General features: G+C 37.6%; 1 protein-coding gene across 1 annotated transcript in view; it reads right to left on the reverse strand.

Annotated features, from left to right (window-relative positions):
* The window catches only part of DPYD (dihydropyrimidine dehydrogenase), a gene marked incomplete at both ends in the record, with an annotated part of 315748 nt that overhangs the window by 99070 nt on the left and 196932 nt on the right, over positions 1 to 19746 (reverse strand). The window contains 2 exons of the mRNA XM_079535506.1: positions 2861 to 2944; positions 6611 to 6679. Of these exons, the coding sequence (XP_079391632.1) occupies positions 2861 to 2944; positions 6611 to 6679 (153 nt within the window). The remainder of the gene's footprint in view (positions 1 to 2860; positions 2945 to 6610; positions 6680 to 19746) is intronic.

The following is a 19746-nucleotide window of genomic DNA, read 5'->3' on the forward strand; positions in this document are numbered from 1 at the left end:
TTAGGCACACCACAGGAATTGAAATGAGGAGAAAAAGTAGACAGTATAATTAACCTTTCCTTTACCTTTAGGAAAAAAAAAAAAAAAAAAAACAGAAAAAAAAATCCAGAAAGAAAAAGACAGAAGAACATTTTAGAAATTAGAAATAGTAAAAATATGCATGCATGTTTTTCTGTCATTACTCTTAGCTGAGTAATTTCTGTAGTTTCCTGAGGATTTTAATGTGCTTCGGCATGAAAATGGACCGAATAAATTAGAAATTTTCCTATGAAGATGTGGAATATTTTATCAAACAAATTTAAGAGAATCTGCTCTACTTGAAATCTGCTCTATCTCTCAAAATCTCACACCCCAATTTCTAGATATCTCACGTTTGTTTTTTTTAGTGTTCAGAATATATCTGAGCCTTTTGCCCCACACATTACTTTTATATGACCTATTTGACTTCAGCTCAAGGGACAAAAAAAAAATTACGCATGGAGCCAAAATGGTTCCTAGCACTTTGGCATCTATACTGGGGTCCTCCAGGACCTCCACACTGGGTAGACCCACAAGGGCTACCATTCATCCTAGCATTCATCATTATTTTATCTGGTCTATCCTCATCCTTTGCTTTGATAAACTACATTTAAATTTATTTTAGCCAATTTAGTGGAAGAACCTCCGTATTTGGCCCTCTAAGGATCACTTTTATTCAGTTATTTATCTAAAGAGATAGATTCTTCTCTAAACTCTCATTTTTAGTAAGACATCTAAAACAGCATTAATAAATTTAAGTGAGGTAGTATGTATTAAGCATTCAAACGAATATCTATATTGTATGGGAAAGAAATATTGTTATACAAACACACACACACACACACACACACACACATATATATATATATATATATATATATATATATATAATGTAATCTTCTTGCTTTGGATCTGATTTCTTGCTTTGGATCTGATGTCCTCCAAGGAGAGCCACAAATCCACATGATAGCCCTGAATGCTCAGATTTTGCATTTGGTTCTCTGATTTTACAATAGCTGAAAGATATGTAAAAACTCATGTAGCCAGACAGCTCCCTACTGACTACATATTCAAGCAACTTCACATGCATATATTATTCTAGCCAGTGAAAGCAAGAAATAGCGCATGCCAAAAAGGGGAAAAAAAAAAAAAAAAAAAAGAGAGAGAAAGAAAAATTAAAAAAAAGAAAAAAGCCTCCATGCTTGAAATGAGCCTATTTCAGCACCCATGTAAATTTTCAGGACACTCTCTGGATAAGTGCAGCCTTCTAGTGAACAGTACTGCAATCTCATGTTGAGACAATCCAAACTACTGGGTTATGCAGTGCAGAGTGAAGGGTGGGAATTCCTTCATAAATTTATAAAAATGACCACTACAGCTGTTTGTTGTTAAACAAGCTTTTGAAAAAGAATTAATAACTGTTACTATTTTACTAGTGTGGTCCTGGAGGGCTTTTATAATTTGCTTCTCTCCTGTTTTTAATCATAACTTTGGAAAATAACCACTGGCTATGACAAGCATCCATATTACTTTCATTAAATACAATGATCTATAGCATGGAATTGATTGGCATCATTTTGATAACAAAAATAATAAATTAGCTCCATGCACTGTGTCTGTCAGTACTGTTATGATAAAGCTTCAGCTAAAGTGTGCATGCTGCTGCTTTGGAATGATTACAGCTCCTATTGTCTTCCTGCTAATAGTTTTACAAAGTTAATGGTTTAGTTATCCAACCATACCATTCAAGTTTTATGTTTAGCTGAGGAAGTGAGGATGAATTAAGACGTCTACTAGCACAATTTGATGAACTGAATAGTATATGTTGATTTTAGCACATGCAATCACGATTTCCAATCTTCATTTCCCTTCTCTTTCTTTCCTCATCTCAAAATGTAGCAAGATGGGAAACTGAGTACTCAAAATTCAAGTCAAGCCAAACAAATGCTCAAATACACAAACTCGTTATTACCCTTTGGAATGCATGCAAAGGTAAACAGACTTCAGACTTGTGAAAATTTAATGACCAAACTCCAGAAAATCTCTCCTGGTATCCTATGTGAACCAAGATTTTTAAGAGAATTTCCAAGTTCACTTCTGAGCACGTTTCTGAACCAAAACAAATTTCAAACTATGGGCAAAACATGCAAACATCTGAAAACTAGAAAAAGAAAGGAATATGGGAACAGGCTTTGGAGCATGCTTGTTTTCTTTTCGCAGGCAAAATAACATGTATGCTCCCAAATGGAATTATAGGATGTATTGAAAAACTGTATATCATGTTTCTGCATGACAGAAACGTGTGATATGGATAATCCCAATCTAAACTGTACACATTCATCAAATCTATAGGTTATACAATGCAGGCTAATAAAAGAGACAAAGTTAACTGTAGATGGCACTACCAGAATGTATGCTCTGTGATTCAAGAGTACATTTAGGTTCAAAAGCAAAACATTATAAAATGAAATGCCTGTATATCTCATGTCCTTCAAAATCATTATTGATATAGGCAGTTTGCAGCAGGTTGTGATCTCAAAGATATCTACAGAGCTCTGCAATGAAACCAACAAATTCTGTCCAGGCACTTTCTGGAAATTATTTGTTTTTATATTGTTCTCTGTCGAATACATAATGCATTTTTGTTCTGAGCAAAACTAAGCATTGTTTATATTCTCAGCTTTTTTTTTTTTTTTTTTTAAATGCAAAATATTTAAACACATTCAACCTAAAAATCTCAGGCTAGTAATCTGCTGCCTTTGTCTTCCCCTGAAGTATGACTTGCAATGTGTTGGTGTAGAACTGCTGAAGAGACACAAAAGAGATTGCTGTTGCAACCTACCTGCCCACAGGCCAGGCCCATGCCTCTCTCCCCCATACCATGAGGACATGATAGATTTAACTCCAGTGCATCTGCACCAGCAGCCTATGCAACATGCAAAAGAAAAAAAAACCACAAACAACAAAATTAACTTTGAGTAACCTACTCTTTCCTGTGGCATTTATTTCTAATGTTAAATATATTTCTTCATATATTATTCTCCTTAAGATAAAAAGAGAGAGAGAGAAAGCTGTTGTGATAAACTGAAAAAGAAATATGTTGGCCATTACAGGGAAAATTTTCAGACATTCATATGGCTTTCCAAAAATACAAAGGAAACTAAAGTGAAAATAATGTAAATGACATCACCATAATAAAGAGTTTGTTCTGCATAATGCTAAAAACAAAATATACTCACAGTGCCTTATTCCAGCAGTAAGGGCAAGGTTCGGGAGTCAGTGACACAGGGAATGGCAGCTCTGAAGAGCTGGGGTTGAGGAATAAATTTCCCCTTTCTGCTTTAATGCATTTTTTTTTTAGATTTTGTTCAGATGATTGCACTGTGCTATACGTTTTGTTATTAAATATTTTTGTTTCTGAAGTCGAGCAAGATTATTGGGAAAAGTGCATGTATGCTAATTTCTCTTACCATCCTCTATTACCTAAAATAAAAGGGAAAAAAAGCTGTGGTGTACACTGGTAGCACACAAACACACTTCGCTGAATTGCATGGGCCTGAGCTATGGAGCTCTCTGCTTATGTTCTGAATGGCTGTAGCTGGCATTTTGCTTTGCATTTGCATTTTGTTGTTGCTTATTGAACTTCTGCCTGCTGCATGGCCAAGGCCTCATAGTGCCCAGCGTAAGGAATCACAGGAGCAGCCAGAACGCACCTGAGGTCCTTTCTTGCCTGGCTGCCCAGCAGGTCAGGCCACCCTGCAGGCCCAATGGCAGCATGGTGACAGGACGACTGTGTGAGCAGGTCATGGTCCCCAGGATGCTGCTGAGTCATGGAGGCTCCCACTGGGACAGCCTCAGCATCGCCTCCTCCACAAGGCCTCAGGCATGTGATAAAACATGCTGCCCTTTCAAAACTGTGCAGTACCCAGTGCCTTCTGTGGAGTGGGGGCAAGCAGCAGCCTTGCAGCAGAAAGGTATTCTACATATGGTGCATGTTATTGCGTGCACTTGAATAATTTCTTTTTTTCCTAAAAGGGGCAGCATAAATACAAACAGATGAAAATATTTGTCTTAAAACTGGAGGGCAGAAGAGAAAGAGGCACAATTCATCTCAGTCAGCTTAGAAGCACCGGGGCTTGTGTCAAGCACATATCCCACAAAAGATTTCATGGTCAATTGGGTAAATACAGGTATAATATGGACTACCATTGAAGATCACCAAGGCACTTAATTATAATGTTTAATTTCACTTCCCTAAGTCCCCAAAGTGATTTTTTCCCTCATAGGTTTAAAACACCCAGACAACAGTGAAGTGTCTTCCCAAATAGCCGTATGAGGGTTTCATACACTGAATAAAGAAGAAATGATGTCCAAATGTACATGTTCAGTTACATGGAAACAAAAAAAAATCAAATGTCCCACTCTTGTAATAAGTATTATAAACATGTAGGTCTCTCTGAAAGTAATGCCTCCTATGTATTTCTATGGAAAGTACAAAAGATACAAAAATCACAATTAACACTATTTAATAGAGCAAATTCTAAGTGACATAATGCTGTTTTCTGCATAATCACCACCTTTATCGGTGCATTTTCACCAGTGATAAACAAGAGCCTACACGTCAGGCCCATAAAAATCTAACAGCAGAGGTGACCCATTGTTTCACAGCTGCTATGATGGTGGTGCTGCTAGGAAAATGTTGCTCATGCAGTCCATCATTCAATGGCCCAAACAGATGGAAGAAGGCAGTACCAAATCCTGACTGTTTGGTGGGTGTGGCAGGACAGTCCAGTCATGATTGGCAACGTGCTCCATCGTCTTCAAACTTGTATAGGGCCTGGCCTTATCATGTTGCAAAAAAACGGTCATCTTCCTTACTGGCCTGGCTGTGGAAGTTTGAGCCTTCAGTTCAGTCAGTGTCATGATGTAGCAGCCAGAGTTGATGGGCTGTCTGTGTTCCAGGAAATCCAGAAGGATCACTCCCTTTCCTATCCCAAAAGACAGTGCACATCACTTTACCCACTAAGGGCTGCATCTTGAACTTTTTCTTCAATGGGGAATTCACATTCCCCATTCACCTTCCAGGCTATAGTGGTGACACCATGTCTCATCACTAGTAATGATGCAACGCAGGAAACCATCACCTTAAGACTCATATTGGTTCAACTGGCCCTGGTAAACTTACAGACTGTGGTCTTTCTGGTCCTGCATGAGCACTGGTGCGATCCACCTAGAGCAGACTTTGTGATATTCCAATGTTGTCATAGTTTCTGACACATTGGAGCTGATATTCAGCTCTACATAGTTCCGTGTTTGTAATCCGCAAGTTCATGTGGATGAGCAGTTCATTTTGTGGTGTGACAGCTGTGTGTGGCTGTTCAGAAGGTGGCTTGTCCTTCATGACTCTGTCACCACTGCTGAAATACACCACTCACTACACTCACATCCACTGTTTAGTCTTCATAAACATTCAGCAAATGTTGAAGCATGTCAATGGCTCTTCTACATGGAAGAATTCAAGGGTATAACTTTGGGTCATACACATCAGATGCCATTTTGACAGATTGCCCCTCTGCTGCCATTTGCTACACATCAACAAAATGCAACAGAATATTGGCGAGAAGGTTCAGCATCTATTGCCATACCACCAACATAATAACATAGGAGGCATTACTTTTGGAGCATCTCTTGTCTAATACTTACAAAACATATAGATTTCTGCTAATACTATCAATAAATTAAAAAAAAGCAAACAAACAAACAAAACACATTTTTTCTTTACCCAGTGTGTTAGATCTTCATTCTTTTTTTCCACTTTAAAACATGTTTTTATTTCCAGTAGATAGTTTAATCTATAAGGAAAAATCTGTTTCACCTAAAAACAAGAACACTGTGGTACATTCAGATATTGACACCTTTCTGAATGAAAGTATTACTGTGTTAATCAAATATTTCTTACACTATTCCCTATGGACACAAGTACATGTTTTTAAGTAGGGTTTTTTCCTTCAAACTGAATCAAGAATTCTGATGCACAATCTCTTTCTGTAAGATTGGATTTATATTATAGGAAGAATGCAGGCTGCTATTATATATGTTGGCTTTCTCTGCTATCATTTTTGAAAGTATGTATTAAAACTAGAATAGCATTAAATGAGCCTTTTATACTTTAAATATTCAAGAGTTTTATATTCAAAATTTCTTTTGGTGCTGTCAAACTAGTGTGCCTGTAGGCAAGGTAAGATCAAGTTAGGTTCTCAAAGGTAGAATTAAATTTTATCATGGCATCCGTCATAATATACAGTTTGCTTAAAATGCAAATAAAAAGTATATAGATTCAAAGACTAAAGGCTTTCCAGGTACAGCTTAAAAATCCAAGGGACCATTTTTATGGAATAGATTTACTTTAAATTTACATTTCCATCATTTTAATGAAAACATAGAATAAACAAATTATAATGGATGTGCTTTAAATACTCATTTTTCACTTTGAATCTTTTTTTTTTTTTCTTCACAAATTCCATGTTACAGTTCTTGTTTTTAAGGAGAATAAGGAAAGATAGATGGAACAACACATTTAGGAAACCATTACCTCAGCCATTTTTGAAAGTTCAGTCCAGTCGTCCTTGCTATAGCTGCACATGATGCTGGCAATCAGGATCTAGAAAGAATATAAAGGCAATAATTTTCAGCAGCGCTATCAGATCCTTTAACACCATACTTCAGCGTAATTCTGAACATTAACTACCTACATGTAGAAACTGCTAGCTGCATACACTAGCAAGTATAATGAAATAGAGTTCTACATTTCACTGACAATTAGAAAATGCACAGGAAGTTACATTCTCTTGAGCACATAGAACCCGACAAATCAAACAAAGGCAGTCCTAGAGAAAAAGTGTCAAGCCTACTCATTTCTGAGGTCAGAGCAATTAAACTATTTACTATTTATAATAGACAAGAAGTAGTTAGGGCTTTTCAGAAATGAGTAAGATGTAAGCGTTGAGAGTTTATTGTCTGAAGTGACAACAAATGACCCAATATTCCAGCTGAATTCAGGAAATATGGACACACCAAAAGCAGCCCTGAAATCCCTTGCTATGCAAGTTGAGCACTGTGACAGGCAGCTGGGAGTATTTGGTGTAAATGAAAACGGGATGAGACTTTGAGGAAGTAGGGAAAATCTGGAAGGGTCAAGAGAGAGGCAGGAAACTTTGAGTTTTAAACAAAAGGGGTTCCCAGGTTTCATGGTTTCAGTTCCCCAAGGACAATTTCTGTATGTTGCCCTACCACCCCACTGCACACAGCACCTTCCAGGTCCAGCTGCTGTTTGTAACCATGGCTTATTGTAATACCTTTGCTGAGGTTAAAGTTTTTTGGTGGATCACTCTGAGTTCAAAGAAACTGCCAGAAATGAGAGAAGAGAAAAAATTTGGCCACATTCTTTCCTGTGTATGAAAGATTTGCATGTAGGTTAGATTCACAGCTTTTTTTTTTTTTTTTGACAGACGAAAACATTGTCTCTTATGTACAATACTTTTGTGTATTGCGAATAGCTCTGTAGGTAAAGTTTATGAAACAGAATTTGCTCTCTATTACTCTATATTATTATTATTTGAGATAATTTGAGTACTCAGAGATAAACACAAATTTCTTTTAAAAAATTCTAATAATTTCAAAACCACAAATCATTGTGAAAAATCAGTTTATGAAAGGGTCTATGAGAATTTTAGAGTTAAAATATGCACTATCTGGAAGTTAGCTAGAAAGTATATCTTGTCAAATTCACACTTCTTATGCATTAAATAAAGCCAAAAAAAAAACCCACCAAAACAAACTCAGACACTGACAACATGATAAGGATCTTCACAGATTGCAGACATAATCCAAAGTATATCAGAAATCTACAAAATTGAGCTTTAGTATATACCAAATTTTTCAGCAGGGAAAGTTGTAAGACAACGGTGATTGACTGTATTCACAAGTAGCTGAGTTGGGTTATGCCAAGTATAATTAATGAAATTTGAAAATTCTGCTGGGAGTGTACAAAAGAGGAGGGAACAAGATCTGTGTTGTTTCAAAGAGCCATTAATTAAGACATGTTTAATTAATATTGATTAGTTTTAGCATTCACGTTGAAGATTAAGTAGATACTTTTGACAGAAGCAGTGGTTTACAACAAAAATAAATGAAAGCAAACATTACATTTCTACTGTGTACGTTCACATGAAAACTATGAGCTCAGAGGGAATTAACAGAAATTTAAATATGGTAAGAATTTTATTCTCTCTTTTTTTTTTTTTTCCCTGGTGTTCTCATATCTTGAAATTGAACTCAATTCCTAGGTGGAGCACCCCGCACTAACAAGCTGTCCTTCCTCAAGTGGCTGTTCTTCCGTCAAATGCCTCTACAGCTTTTTCATTTGAAAAAAAAAAAAAATAAAAAAATAAAAAAAACCTAAAATAAAACAGCAAATTATATGTGGACATATAGTGGCACTGCCTGTGATGCCTGAGGTCAGAACCTACTCATAAATCTTATTCAGGCATTTAAGAAGGAAAAAACAGAATATGATCTCTTATTATTTACAAAAAGAAGTGCAAGGCAAGTAACAATAGGAAATGATAAAAATCAGTGGCCTTATTTGAATGTAATAAAATATATCACATTTCAGTTGATTTTTTTTAACAGCTTTTCAAAAGCATCCCTGCCTGACAAGCCATGTACCACATTGGAACCCCTGGAGCCAGTATTCCACAGCCCACCAATGCATGGCTCTGTGCAGGAGGTCCCCAGGCAGCACAGCCTTCTCTTGCCAGATCCGCAGTGGCAATACTGATCTGAGTTTATGTGCAGTTGTTTGAACCAATACTGCAAGGCGAAACAATGCCTTCCTGCCTTACAAAAGGGGACTCTGACAGATCTTCCAGTTCTGCCACTGAATTGCGGTGAATGGTAAATGAAATGACTAAATTGCAGCTTTGTCATTGCTTGAATGAGGGCTGCTGTAAAACTGTGCACTACTGAAGCACAGTGGGATCCCTGGCCCATTCCTTACTCCAGATCTGAAGCTTGTCTCGCTTGTTCTCCTCACCCAAACAGCTATTGAGCCACAGTGCAGAGACACTGCCGCACTGCCCTGTGCCCACCCAATCAGAGAGATGGTCATCACTATACAAGTAATGGGCAGTGCCTCCTAATATCTGTAAAGGGTCAGATACATGCTTGTGACATCTGACCTTATTCTCTGGAAGGGAATTTATTACTGAGGGAAGATCTAAAAAATAAAATTTTTGGTGGAGGGAAAGAGATGGAAAGGGGAAGGTATATAATGTACCATTTAGACATGATCATGATAGCAATATACTGTAGTTAAGCACATAGTAAAAAGCTACATTTCACACAATCCTGTAACCCACACATTAGTAGCTATTCCACTTAAAAGGACACCAACAAGGTACTTTCCACAGTATTTAAAATACTTTTTCTCCGTTTATAATAATCCCCCTGAAAGCTTAAACTAGAATCTATTTCCATGAACAAAACACGGAAACATTCCGTGAATGTTTTTCTTTTCCATTATCTCAATATAGATGTCTCATATTAATGCAATAGCATTTAAAAAAAAAAAAAGATGAGATTCACCGTTACATATGTTTTCAATGATCTTTCTTCCATAACACACCCAATTCACTGCAAGAGGTTTCAAAAACAAAAGGCAGGAGAGAAAAAATAACTGGGCCCACTTTTGATCAGTTGATCTTGAGAACATCTATTTAAAGCCAGAAAACAGCAGAACTCTAGGCAGACAATTACCATTTGTCCTGTACTGCTCTGTAGGGAATAAAAGAGTTTCAGGACACTCAGAGTCTGAAAAACTCTCAGGGGGTTGGATTTAAGTGAGAACTCTGGCAATTCCTGTAAATTTAAGAAAACATGATCCTCTATCCTCATGCCTTCTAATATGGGCTCTTAGCTATTCCTAAAGGCCCACAGCTGTTTCTAAACCATTTTTCCTGGCTTGTGCATGATCTACCTACACTTAAGGGAGCTCAGACACCCTCAGCATTTCTGCTTCTCACTGATACACCAGGTTTGAGCATCAAGTGTGTGCATGTGATCCATTTTTACACTGCTGCTGGCTTCAATTGGTGCCTCATTCCTATTACTCAAACACTTGCAAAATCCCCAGGATTTTGTTTTTGATGTTCACAGTCCTTGCTGAAACAGATTCTGAGCACTTTCATTAGGAGATTTTTCCCCTGAAAGCTGTAAAATCAACAGGAGTTTTGAAGAAGGCAGAAGGATTAGTTTTGTGACGGCTACCTGTTTGGGAGAGAAAGATGTGAAACAAGATTAGTGCTCAGACTGAAGGCTACATGAAGACTCAGATTTCAAATAACCACAGAATTATTCTTGATTGATCTAAACTTCAGAAGCTATTTGTGATTTGGTCAGATGGAAAGATAGCAATCTTCCTTTCAAGACATTTTTCTGATTCCTACATACCACAGCACAGCCTTGCCACATGACCTGCTCTGTCTGAACAAACCTGAGTCTTCTTAACCAGAATTCCCCAGGAGGAAGTATTTACTGGGAAGAAGCTAAGCACTGAACATACTATCTGTCTAAAACAATAGCAAAAATAAAATATTTAATTCATCACTCACCAGAGGAAAGGATATCTACAGCTACACCAGCAAATTAGGACAAGAGTTGCTCTTGGTAGCTGAACTACTATGTCAAACCATTAAAATCCCCAATGTCTGAATGAGGATATGCGCCCTCATCTCTGACCCACATCCTCCCTCACCCATGCACAGCAACAAGTTGGCGCATTTGCAGCCTTTCCTGAAGGTCCAGCACATGCGTAGGTGTGCGCCAGAACCCTGGTCATAAGTTAACAAAAAACAGTTGACTGAACATTCTTTAGCTGTTTCAGTGAAACAATAAACAACGCTGCAAATATCTAACTGAAAAATATTCTTGCTGCATAGAGACTTTTTTTTTTTTTTTTTTTGTATTTGTATACTAAAATGAACAAATGAAACCTAGGCCAAACTCTGATCTATCCCCCAGCATCCCAGGACTTCAGGGGTTGGGAGAGATTTTCCACCTCACTGAGGCTCATACTGCTAGTCTGTTTTTGAAGAACTATAGAGTCATTACGGTTGTAAAAACCACTAAGATCATTAGCCCAAACATCAACTCATGTCTGTGACTGCTCTAAACCATGTCCCTCAGTGCCACATCTACCCTTTTCTTAGAAACCTCCAGGTATGGTGACCACCACCTCCCTGGACTCATTCCATCATCACTCTTCCAGAGAAAAATGTCTTCTAATATCCAACATGAATCTCCACTGGCACAACTTAAGGTCATCACCTCTCATCCTATCACTAGTTACCCAGAAAAAGAAGCCAACCTCCACCTCGATGCAACCTCCTTTCACGTAGTTGTAAAGAGTTATAAGGTCACTCCTGAGCCTCCTCTTCTCCAGACTAAACAATCCCAGTTTCCTCAGCTGCTCCTCAAAAGACTTGTATTCCAGACCCTTTAACAGCTTCATTGCCCTGACTCCCACTCTAGCTCAGCATCAGAAGTTGCAGCTATGCCACATTTTTGCCAGCAGAGATTTTTAGAGCTTAATTCATCTGCCACTTGCAGCAGTCTGCCGCTTTTCCAAATGGCCACTGGTTGATGAAATAATCATCCATGAGCTCACCCAACCAGAGAATGTACAGAACGTTTCTAATATATACCTCACAAGACAGAGGATTACTTCAGTAAATATTCCATATTGCACAAACATGCTTAAACATGCAGTAGTGAAAAACAGTACGGGCACAAAGACATATGGTTGTTAAGTTGACCCTCTTTAAACCAGCTCAATTTTGATGCTTTGTAGACTTAACTAGGTTCCTAACTAGGTTATCTACACTTTCTCGTAATTTTTGATTTGCTGCAGAACTGAAATAAAAATAAGCTTCTTATTAAAAACTACCTAGAACATCAAATCCCATTCAATAGGAAAGTTAACAATTGTAAACCCTGTCATGTCTCTGAGAAGCAGAGGAATTATCTTGTTATCAATTTAATAATGGAACACTGAAGTAAATGATGCCATCCACTGAAACCAGTAACACTGTATCTCCTGGGAAATTCACGTCTGTAGAAAATGTCAATCTAGATGGATGTGGACATATTAAACATTATACCTTCAGTCCATAAATCTATTCTTTCTATGCTGCCTTAGTAAAAAGATTCTGCATGATGATAAAGTAATGAGGAATGTCTTGACATTGCTGACCCATAATTCTCTTTCTCTTCTCTCTTCTCTCTTCTCAGCAAATAGAGAGTAAATATTTAACAATTGCTAACTATCCACTGTTTTACTCCTTAACTTACTACTAAAATGCATTTAAGATAATTTGAGTAAACAAAAATAAGACAATAGGGGATATTAGTACAGTTATTATGTAGATTTTTGTAGAAAACCTCTTGAATAAAGCCCTATCTTTAATATATGACTTTATATTGAGCTCTCCACTGTATTTTTCATACTGAAGTGAAAGTAAGATACAACAGATGTACACAAATCGGCCAAACATTATCAGTGGGCAAATATATTTGGAGAAGTTGATGATAGGAGTACAAAAATATTATCATTTGCTCACCCTATGACACAGGCAAAGTCAGTATGAAGAGGAAATAACAAAGGTTTTCAGGCTAAATAGAGGTGCTCATGTTCAAAGGCAATTATTTTCTTATGATGACTCTACTTCTATACTACGTATGAGATTTCATATATTTAGTTATTTAGTGGATGTTGGTGATGTAGGATCTAATGTCCTCAGAGAAATTTTAAAAAGCCTACTTCTTTGGAAAACAACGGAATGCTGTGGCTTTGACAGGAGCACACAAATGCACACAGAATTGTAGGAGTTGGAAGGGACCTAGAGATATTTGAGTCCAACCACCCTGCTAAAGCAGGTTACCTATAGCAGGTCACATAGGTACAAAGCTAAACAGATTGCCCTTTAGGATTGGCAGCACCAGTAGTAGAACAAGGGAATGGCTTGCTGTAACTGCAATGTAATTGCTCTGCCACGTGAAACCCGGCTCTGCATCAGGTGGCACTGGGGCAGGAGTAGAGCTACACTGTCTTTGGCCTTACTAGTACACATAAATGTGAAGACAGAGATACCTCTCACAGAAGTGGCTGCTAAATGAAAAGCTAAGTTTTCATTAAAACATTTCAAGAGAAACTTATCAACTTAGAATACAACTAAAAGTAAAGTGAATGGACAGAACAAAAAAAAAATCTGATGCACTTATAGCTCTCACACTTGAAGGTACTCTTGATTAAGACATGTTAATTCTTGAGGCAGGATAAGTGACCCTGAAATGTAAATTCTCTAGACAAATACCTAATGAAAGAACATGTAGCTCTTGTAGAAAGCAGTTCACATATTTTGTGGGATTAAAAAAGTATGTCCATTTCATGACGGACTGTTGAAAATTTCAGTGCCCTTCAAATTCCATTGAAAATTATCCATGCAGCTGAAAACTTTGCAGAAAATTCAGCAGAATTGTTAGGATTTCATTTTGGACAAGGAAAACAACGTCCAAATTTTAGTCTCTTCAGTAAAGTGTGAAATTGAATATGAGTGAATAGAAATTACTGAAAGGAAATAGCATTACTGAAAGGAAAATATTCAAGTTAACAAAGGCAGAATCCAAGAGAAGACAGATACTCATTTTCAGCCATACTCCGAGCAAAGAATATCTATAAACCCTTGTGTGTATGCCATACCCCTGATGTATTTCTGTACCTTCTGCACTGTCTTAATATAAAGGGAAACCAGAGGAGGCCAATACAGTATTGGAGTAGCTAATGGACAATGGGTATATCTAATTCTATATTTCAGATGCATGCTACGACCTGTATCAAAAGCTTTACACCAGGATGCTGACACACTATTTTTCCTTAAAAAACACATGGAAAAAGCACTCACAAGAGGCAACACAAATTTGTTGATTTTTTTTTCTTCCATCTATAGACACTTTTTTCTCATCAGATTTTTTACTGAGATATATCCACAGTCCTTTTTATAACAGTTATAACAGTACCTCACTAATTGTTACTGTTTATTCTCACAGAAGCATGAGCAACTTTCTGCAGGGTGCCCCTCTGAGGGGGAAACCAACTGGAGATGAATATGTGCAAGGGCTATAGCCTGCTCCAATAGAAGGAATGAGCAACCATTAGGTGAAAGGTACTCTAAGATCCTTCCTCCAGTTCCTCCAGGCTCTAATTCCTTCCAGAAGCATGCAGATTTCATAAATTTCCCCTATTACTTAGCAATAAAGCTGCCTAATTTATTAGAAAACAAATTCAGTTGAAAATAAAAAGAGACAACATGTACACTGAATAACTTTGTTAGAGTTTGCTGACTCCTGCATTAAGTCAGCCAGCAATTCCCCAGGACATATCTGTCTCTTTCCATCCCCAGGAAGTCCATCCTCTCTATTCCCTTGTTCCATCACCCCCAGGGCTTCCTTTAATTCGCTTCCTTGGATTTGAAGGCTCAGGAAAACTAGCAGACTCTGTGCAGGTAGAAGAGGAAAATGTAGCTTAGATGAGGAAGAAAAAAACCCTTCCTCCTCTTTACACTCTACAGCTCTGTGATTTACTTCATCATGTGACATTGCTAGTGCCAAAACAATGCTTGCGAGCAATAAGTGATTTTGTCAGCCTAGTTGCATCCTCCCCAGCTTTTCCACTCTCTCTTTGCTCTATTACTGCTGTAGCAATACTCTCAAAAGCACCAATAATTACCTGATTTTTCACAACCAGTTCTTAAGCTATGCGATTCTGATAGATGAGGGTATGTATATTCATCAAGATGGTGTGCAGGAACAGGCTGTAGGTTTTGTCCCCTTTTCAACAAATTATCTGAAGGCTTTGCATGCCAGTTGTGTGGGAGAGATCTGTTGATCTCCTAGCTGTTTTCTCCTTTCTGGTTAGGTATCTTCATAAAGAGAACTTCCTTGCTCCACAAGATCTACCTGCTCAATGGGACTGAAGGGAGACAGACTGTAAGTGTTCACAAGGTTGGAAACAAGATGTTTTCAAAGGCCACAGTGGGACCTGAGGGGTGCATCTCCACCAGAATTTCACTGAGAATCATTTACAAGAAGTCCTTCTGGGTTACTTTCCCACTGAGCAGTACAGCAGAGTGCTGCAGTGCACTTAACTACGCAACAACAACTGTTCTATCATGTTAGTGATGCTTCATTTTCTTGTGACACTTTGCCTATTCTTCTAGAACAATTCTGCTGAAGATCACTTAAAATTGCACTTCTTTGGGTATCTTCCCTGAATCAGTATTGCTTTCTCTGAATGTTTTGATTCCATAATCACTCTGCTTTGAGCAGAAAGTTGGACTAGCTCACCTCACTTCCTGAGGCCCCTGCCAAATCTCAGTTTTCAGATGATCCCATGAACACTCCCTGCACAGATATGCATGGTTTTCTTCCCCGATTCTCTTCAGAATTATCTCATACTCTTGCATTAAGCATAAAGCCACCTATCTTTACCAATTCCAACATTGTTGAGACATTCCCTAGCAGAGGACCCTGCTGCAGTCTTGCATTTGTTCAAACACGTCTTTTATGTCTATATTTTGCTCTCTGTTCTCTCACATAAACTTCAGCCTATCATCTCTGCTCCCTTTTGAGGTCTGCTTCATTGCTGCCTGTACTGTTTCACTCTGTGGTCTTGCAGGGCCAGTTAATTTTTCTTCATTGTTATCTACTTCTGGATTTTGTTCTCCCTCTTTACTGTGTACTAAAGCAACATTCTTCAGTTCTACTTCTGCTGTCACAACCTGAACCAACGCAGCTCATTTTAATAAGAATCAGCTGTTTCAGAGACAGAGACCCGCAACCTAGCAGAAAGTCCACTTTCACAACTACAGTGTACCATTCACCTCCCTCACACAACACACAAACCTCACATTGCAGCAAAGCAAAATACCAGGCAAAAAATACCAATACTTCACTCACTCCTCCTCAGATTTCACCTCTCCAAATGAACATCACCTCTCATCACCTGGAGGAAGACAACCAGTTCTCATTAAGCTCACATTAATGGGAACCCTAGGCTTATTTAACAATACACCTGTATCAGTAGAGGTAATCCTGCGGTGCCTCAACAGCGATAGACAGCATCAGACTTTGGCACAAGTGAAGTGCTATGAGTTTTATAAACGCTATCTTGAAATTTAGGGCTATGACTTTTCCAAACCCTAACTCCTAACTATTCTGCATAGGCTGAAACAATACATGTAATTACGAAAATGTTAGGTATAAAGATAATTAAGTGAAAATGAAATTTGGAACAGGTTGGAAACAGTCAGCTTAAAAAAGAATAATATGTAAACATAGGCCAGCGAAAAACATTTTTTCTGAGGAGCTGAGACTGACAGGCCCAGCAGCAGGGAACAGAATAGAAAAATAGTGCTTGTTTCTTACAGTTCATATTGAACTTCAGCGACTCATAACAAAGGATGTATTTAAGTCTACTTGAACAAAACCTTGGTTTTACTTGTTTTAAACATTTAGATAATAGGTACATACTGTCACATTTTCCTTTGCAATTAAATAACTGTTCCACCTCCACTAGATATGCACCCATGGCTTATACATACAAAAACATTTCTATTGATTTAGGAGTTACCTAAATCAGAGCACCTGCAGCAACTGACTATTTCAGAGCTCTTTCAAATTCCATAAAATACCAGACTAATACCATAAGGTGGTATTAGTCTGCTTTTTTTGGGCTGGCCACCTAATCTTACTTGTTTACTACTTGCTACCTAACCATAACAGTGAGTACAGTTCATTACTTTCAATCAGAATTTTAAAAAGGACTTGAATATAAAAGCAGAGTGAACTGATATCTAGAATATGGGAATGTGACACCTACAAGAAGTTTCATGACTACAGTTTTGTAGAAGTTTATGATCACAGTTCTTAAACTTGGTGTGCATAAAAAGTTAAGAGGATATTAACGGTGTTCAGGATACAGACTAAGATCAGTTCAGAGCCTTGTAAAAATTCTGCTTATCTACATCTTTCTCTGAGGATAAATATACATACATACATAAATATTAAACTCTTATTCCCATATTTTGAAAGGAATTTGAGATCTTTTCACAACCCCCCTTACTAGAAAGCACCAGGAGCTGGGATAAGGTCCAGCAGCTGTCAGTCAGAGAATGGCTCCAGCTGTGGTGGTGCCTTTGCCTTTCTGGTCTTAGCTGGAACATGCCTGTGCAGAGCTAGCTCTCCTCCTGTAGTGCAGTTCATATTGGTGAAACAAACACTTTACTTGATCCTGAATAAAAATAAACTCTGTGATGGTATAGCTGCATCTACACTAGGGTTCTGCTAGGACAGTAGTTAGATGTGATTTTATTTTTAGTGTTTCTAGCCTACATAAGTACATGAGCAAGACTTTTAAATATAGATCTAGCCTTCGTATTTTTCTTCATTAGAGCTCTAGCAGAATGCCTAAAATGCAAACCACATCATAGAAATTAAGTGCAGAATATGGGCTACAGTTACCACATACACTTATTACTTTTACCAAGTATAAATTTGCTTTATTAGCATTGTAGTATACAGTTTGTAAAAGAGAAAAAAGCAGAATTATCTAAATCATATAAGCTCAGTGCCTCATAAAAGACTAAAATCATATCACAGCCACTAAAAATGAATGTCGCAGCTGCTGTGCATTTTAGAAGATCAAATTTGGTAATGTAACCCAATTGTCTATGAAAAGTTTGAAACAGAAATGAGGAAAAGTACTAGGGGTGGGGAGAGGTAATAGTGCTAGTGGAATTTTGGCACTTTTGAAAAGTTAAGAATTTAATTTTGATATATCACTGATTGCTAATGATTTAAAACCAAAATTTTTTGCCTTTTCTTTCTTTTTTTTTATGCATGATGCAATTCCATTTTTTGCTGTTTATGGAGGACATTTCTAGAAAGAGTGACTGCTCTGTCTTACACACAGATTTCGCAGATCATTTTGTAGCACTTCATTGTGTGCACAGTACCCTACAAACCCAAAAAAGCAGTAAAGTCTTTTTATTTTCTGTAAATAATAGTCTATACAGAAAAATAAGAGGAAGTTTAAGCCTTAGTGAGATGAATAAAGATATACAACTATTCATGTCATGGTCAGCAGAATTACATTCTAGAATATTTTTTTTTATCCTCTTTGCATTTTTACATTTAGTGCATCTCCTTCATTGAGATTTCTGATTAATGACCACTCTCATCTCTCTTCAAATAAGGAATTTTTAGCAATGGCAATGGCCAAAACACACCCTGAACCAGCCCCAGCTGATGCTGGCCATTAGGGAGTTTGTCTTTTCCAATAATCATGAAGATTGGGTCATTTTCTAGGAGATAGCTGGTGAAGTATTTCAGAAACTGCTTTAATTTTCTCCTAGTTCTTACCCTAAGGCTAAAGTTTTAAAGATGAGCTCACAGTCCTCACAGAATTGTGAAAATTGTTCTTTTCTTTCAGAGATCAATAACTCTCTCTCCAAATCAAAAGGATATTCTTAGCATACGTACGAATAGTTCTCTGCCTTACTGTGCTACTTACTATTTGTCAAACCATAGCTGTGAAGGTAAAACAAACAAAATAATTCATGGCTTTATAATGTACATAGTAAGAAAGTACAGCTCTGCACAAAACTAATTTGACAGGTTTCTCAACAAAGTGGCTGTTTCCAAGTGCAGAACATAAAAGACCTTCTCACATTTCTCCTCAAGGTCCTAATTTGTCACCACCAACATGTACATTTGAATCAGTGATTGTCAGAATCTCTCTGAATTTACTGTGAGGTCATACTTTCATTACAAATTGCAGTCTGCTGAAGAAGGTATGTGCTTTATAGAAATAAAATTCTCTTGAGTTGGTGGTAGGAATGTGTGTTTCCAGTCTTTGCCAGATTAGCAACCATATTCTTAAAAACAAAACCCATTTAGAAGGAGATTAATATCGTGGCAGTTGGGACCAATTGATCAGACACATAGTGCATGATCGGTTGAACACACACAAACACACATTATTTCTGGGTACATTTTTAGCAGACTTCCTTGTGTTCCTATACATGAGATCATTGATGGCAACCATCGCCTTCTCTAAATAATTTCTTCCAGTAGGTTTTTTTTTTTGTCCCTTTGGCATGAGTAGTGCCCTCTAAGAGCAGGTCCCACAGTCACTGGGAAGCGTGCAGAAGCATATCCTGCCACTTCCTTCCACTTCTCCCTTCTGGTTCCAATCCGGCTGCTGAGAAAAATAAATCTGAACTGCAGCCTATTCAAAACATAGAAGTGAAATGAACCAGTACTGTGGCATAGTGAAGGTTTTTTCTTTACTCTCTCTTCCTTTCCTATAAATTCTGTGTTTGATATGCTTTATTTCAATGTTATTGAGCATTAAGCTGAGATTTTCATAGCTCTCTCTGCTACAACTTTAGTATAGCTAGCTTAGAATCAATCACTGTATATATAAATTTAGAACTGTTTTCTTCTACGTGCATCACTACATTTGTCTTCATTTAATTTTATCTGGCAGTTCATTGGCCAATCACTCAGTAATGTAAGATCCTTTGCAATACCCTTATAGTTCAGCTCTTATTC

The sequence above is a fragment of the Tetrao urogallus genome, assembly GCF_951394365.1.
Source record: "Tetrao urogallus genome assembly, chromosome: 5".
NCBI lineage: Eukaryota > Metazoa > Chordata > Aves > Galliformes > Phasianidae > Tetrao > Tetrao urogallus.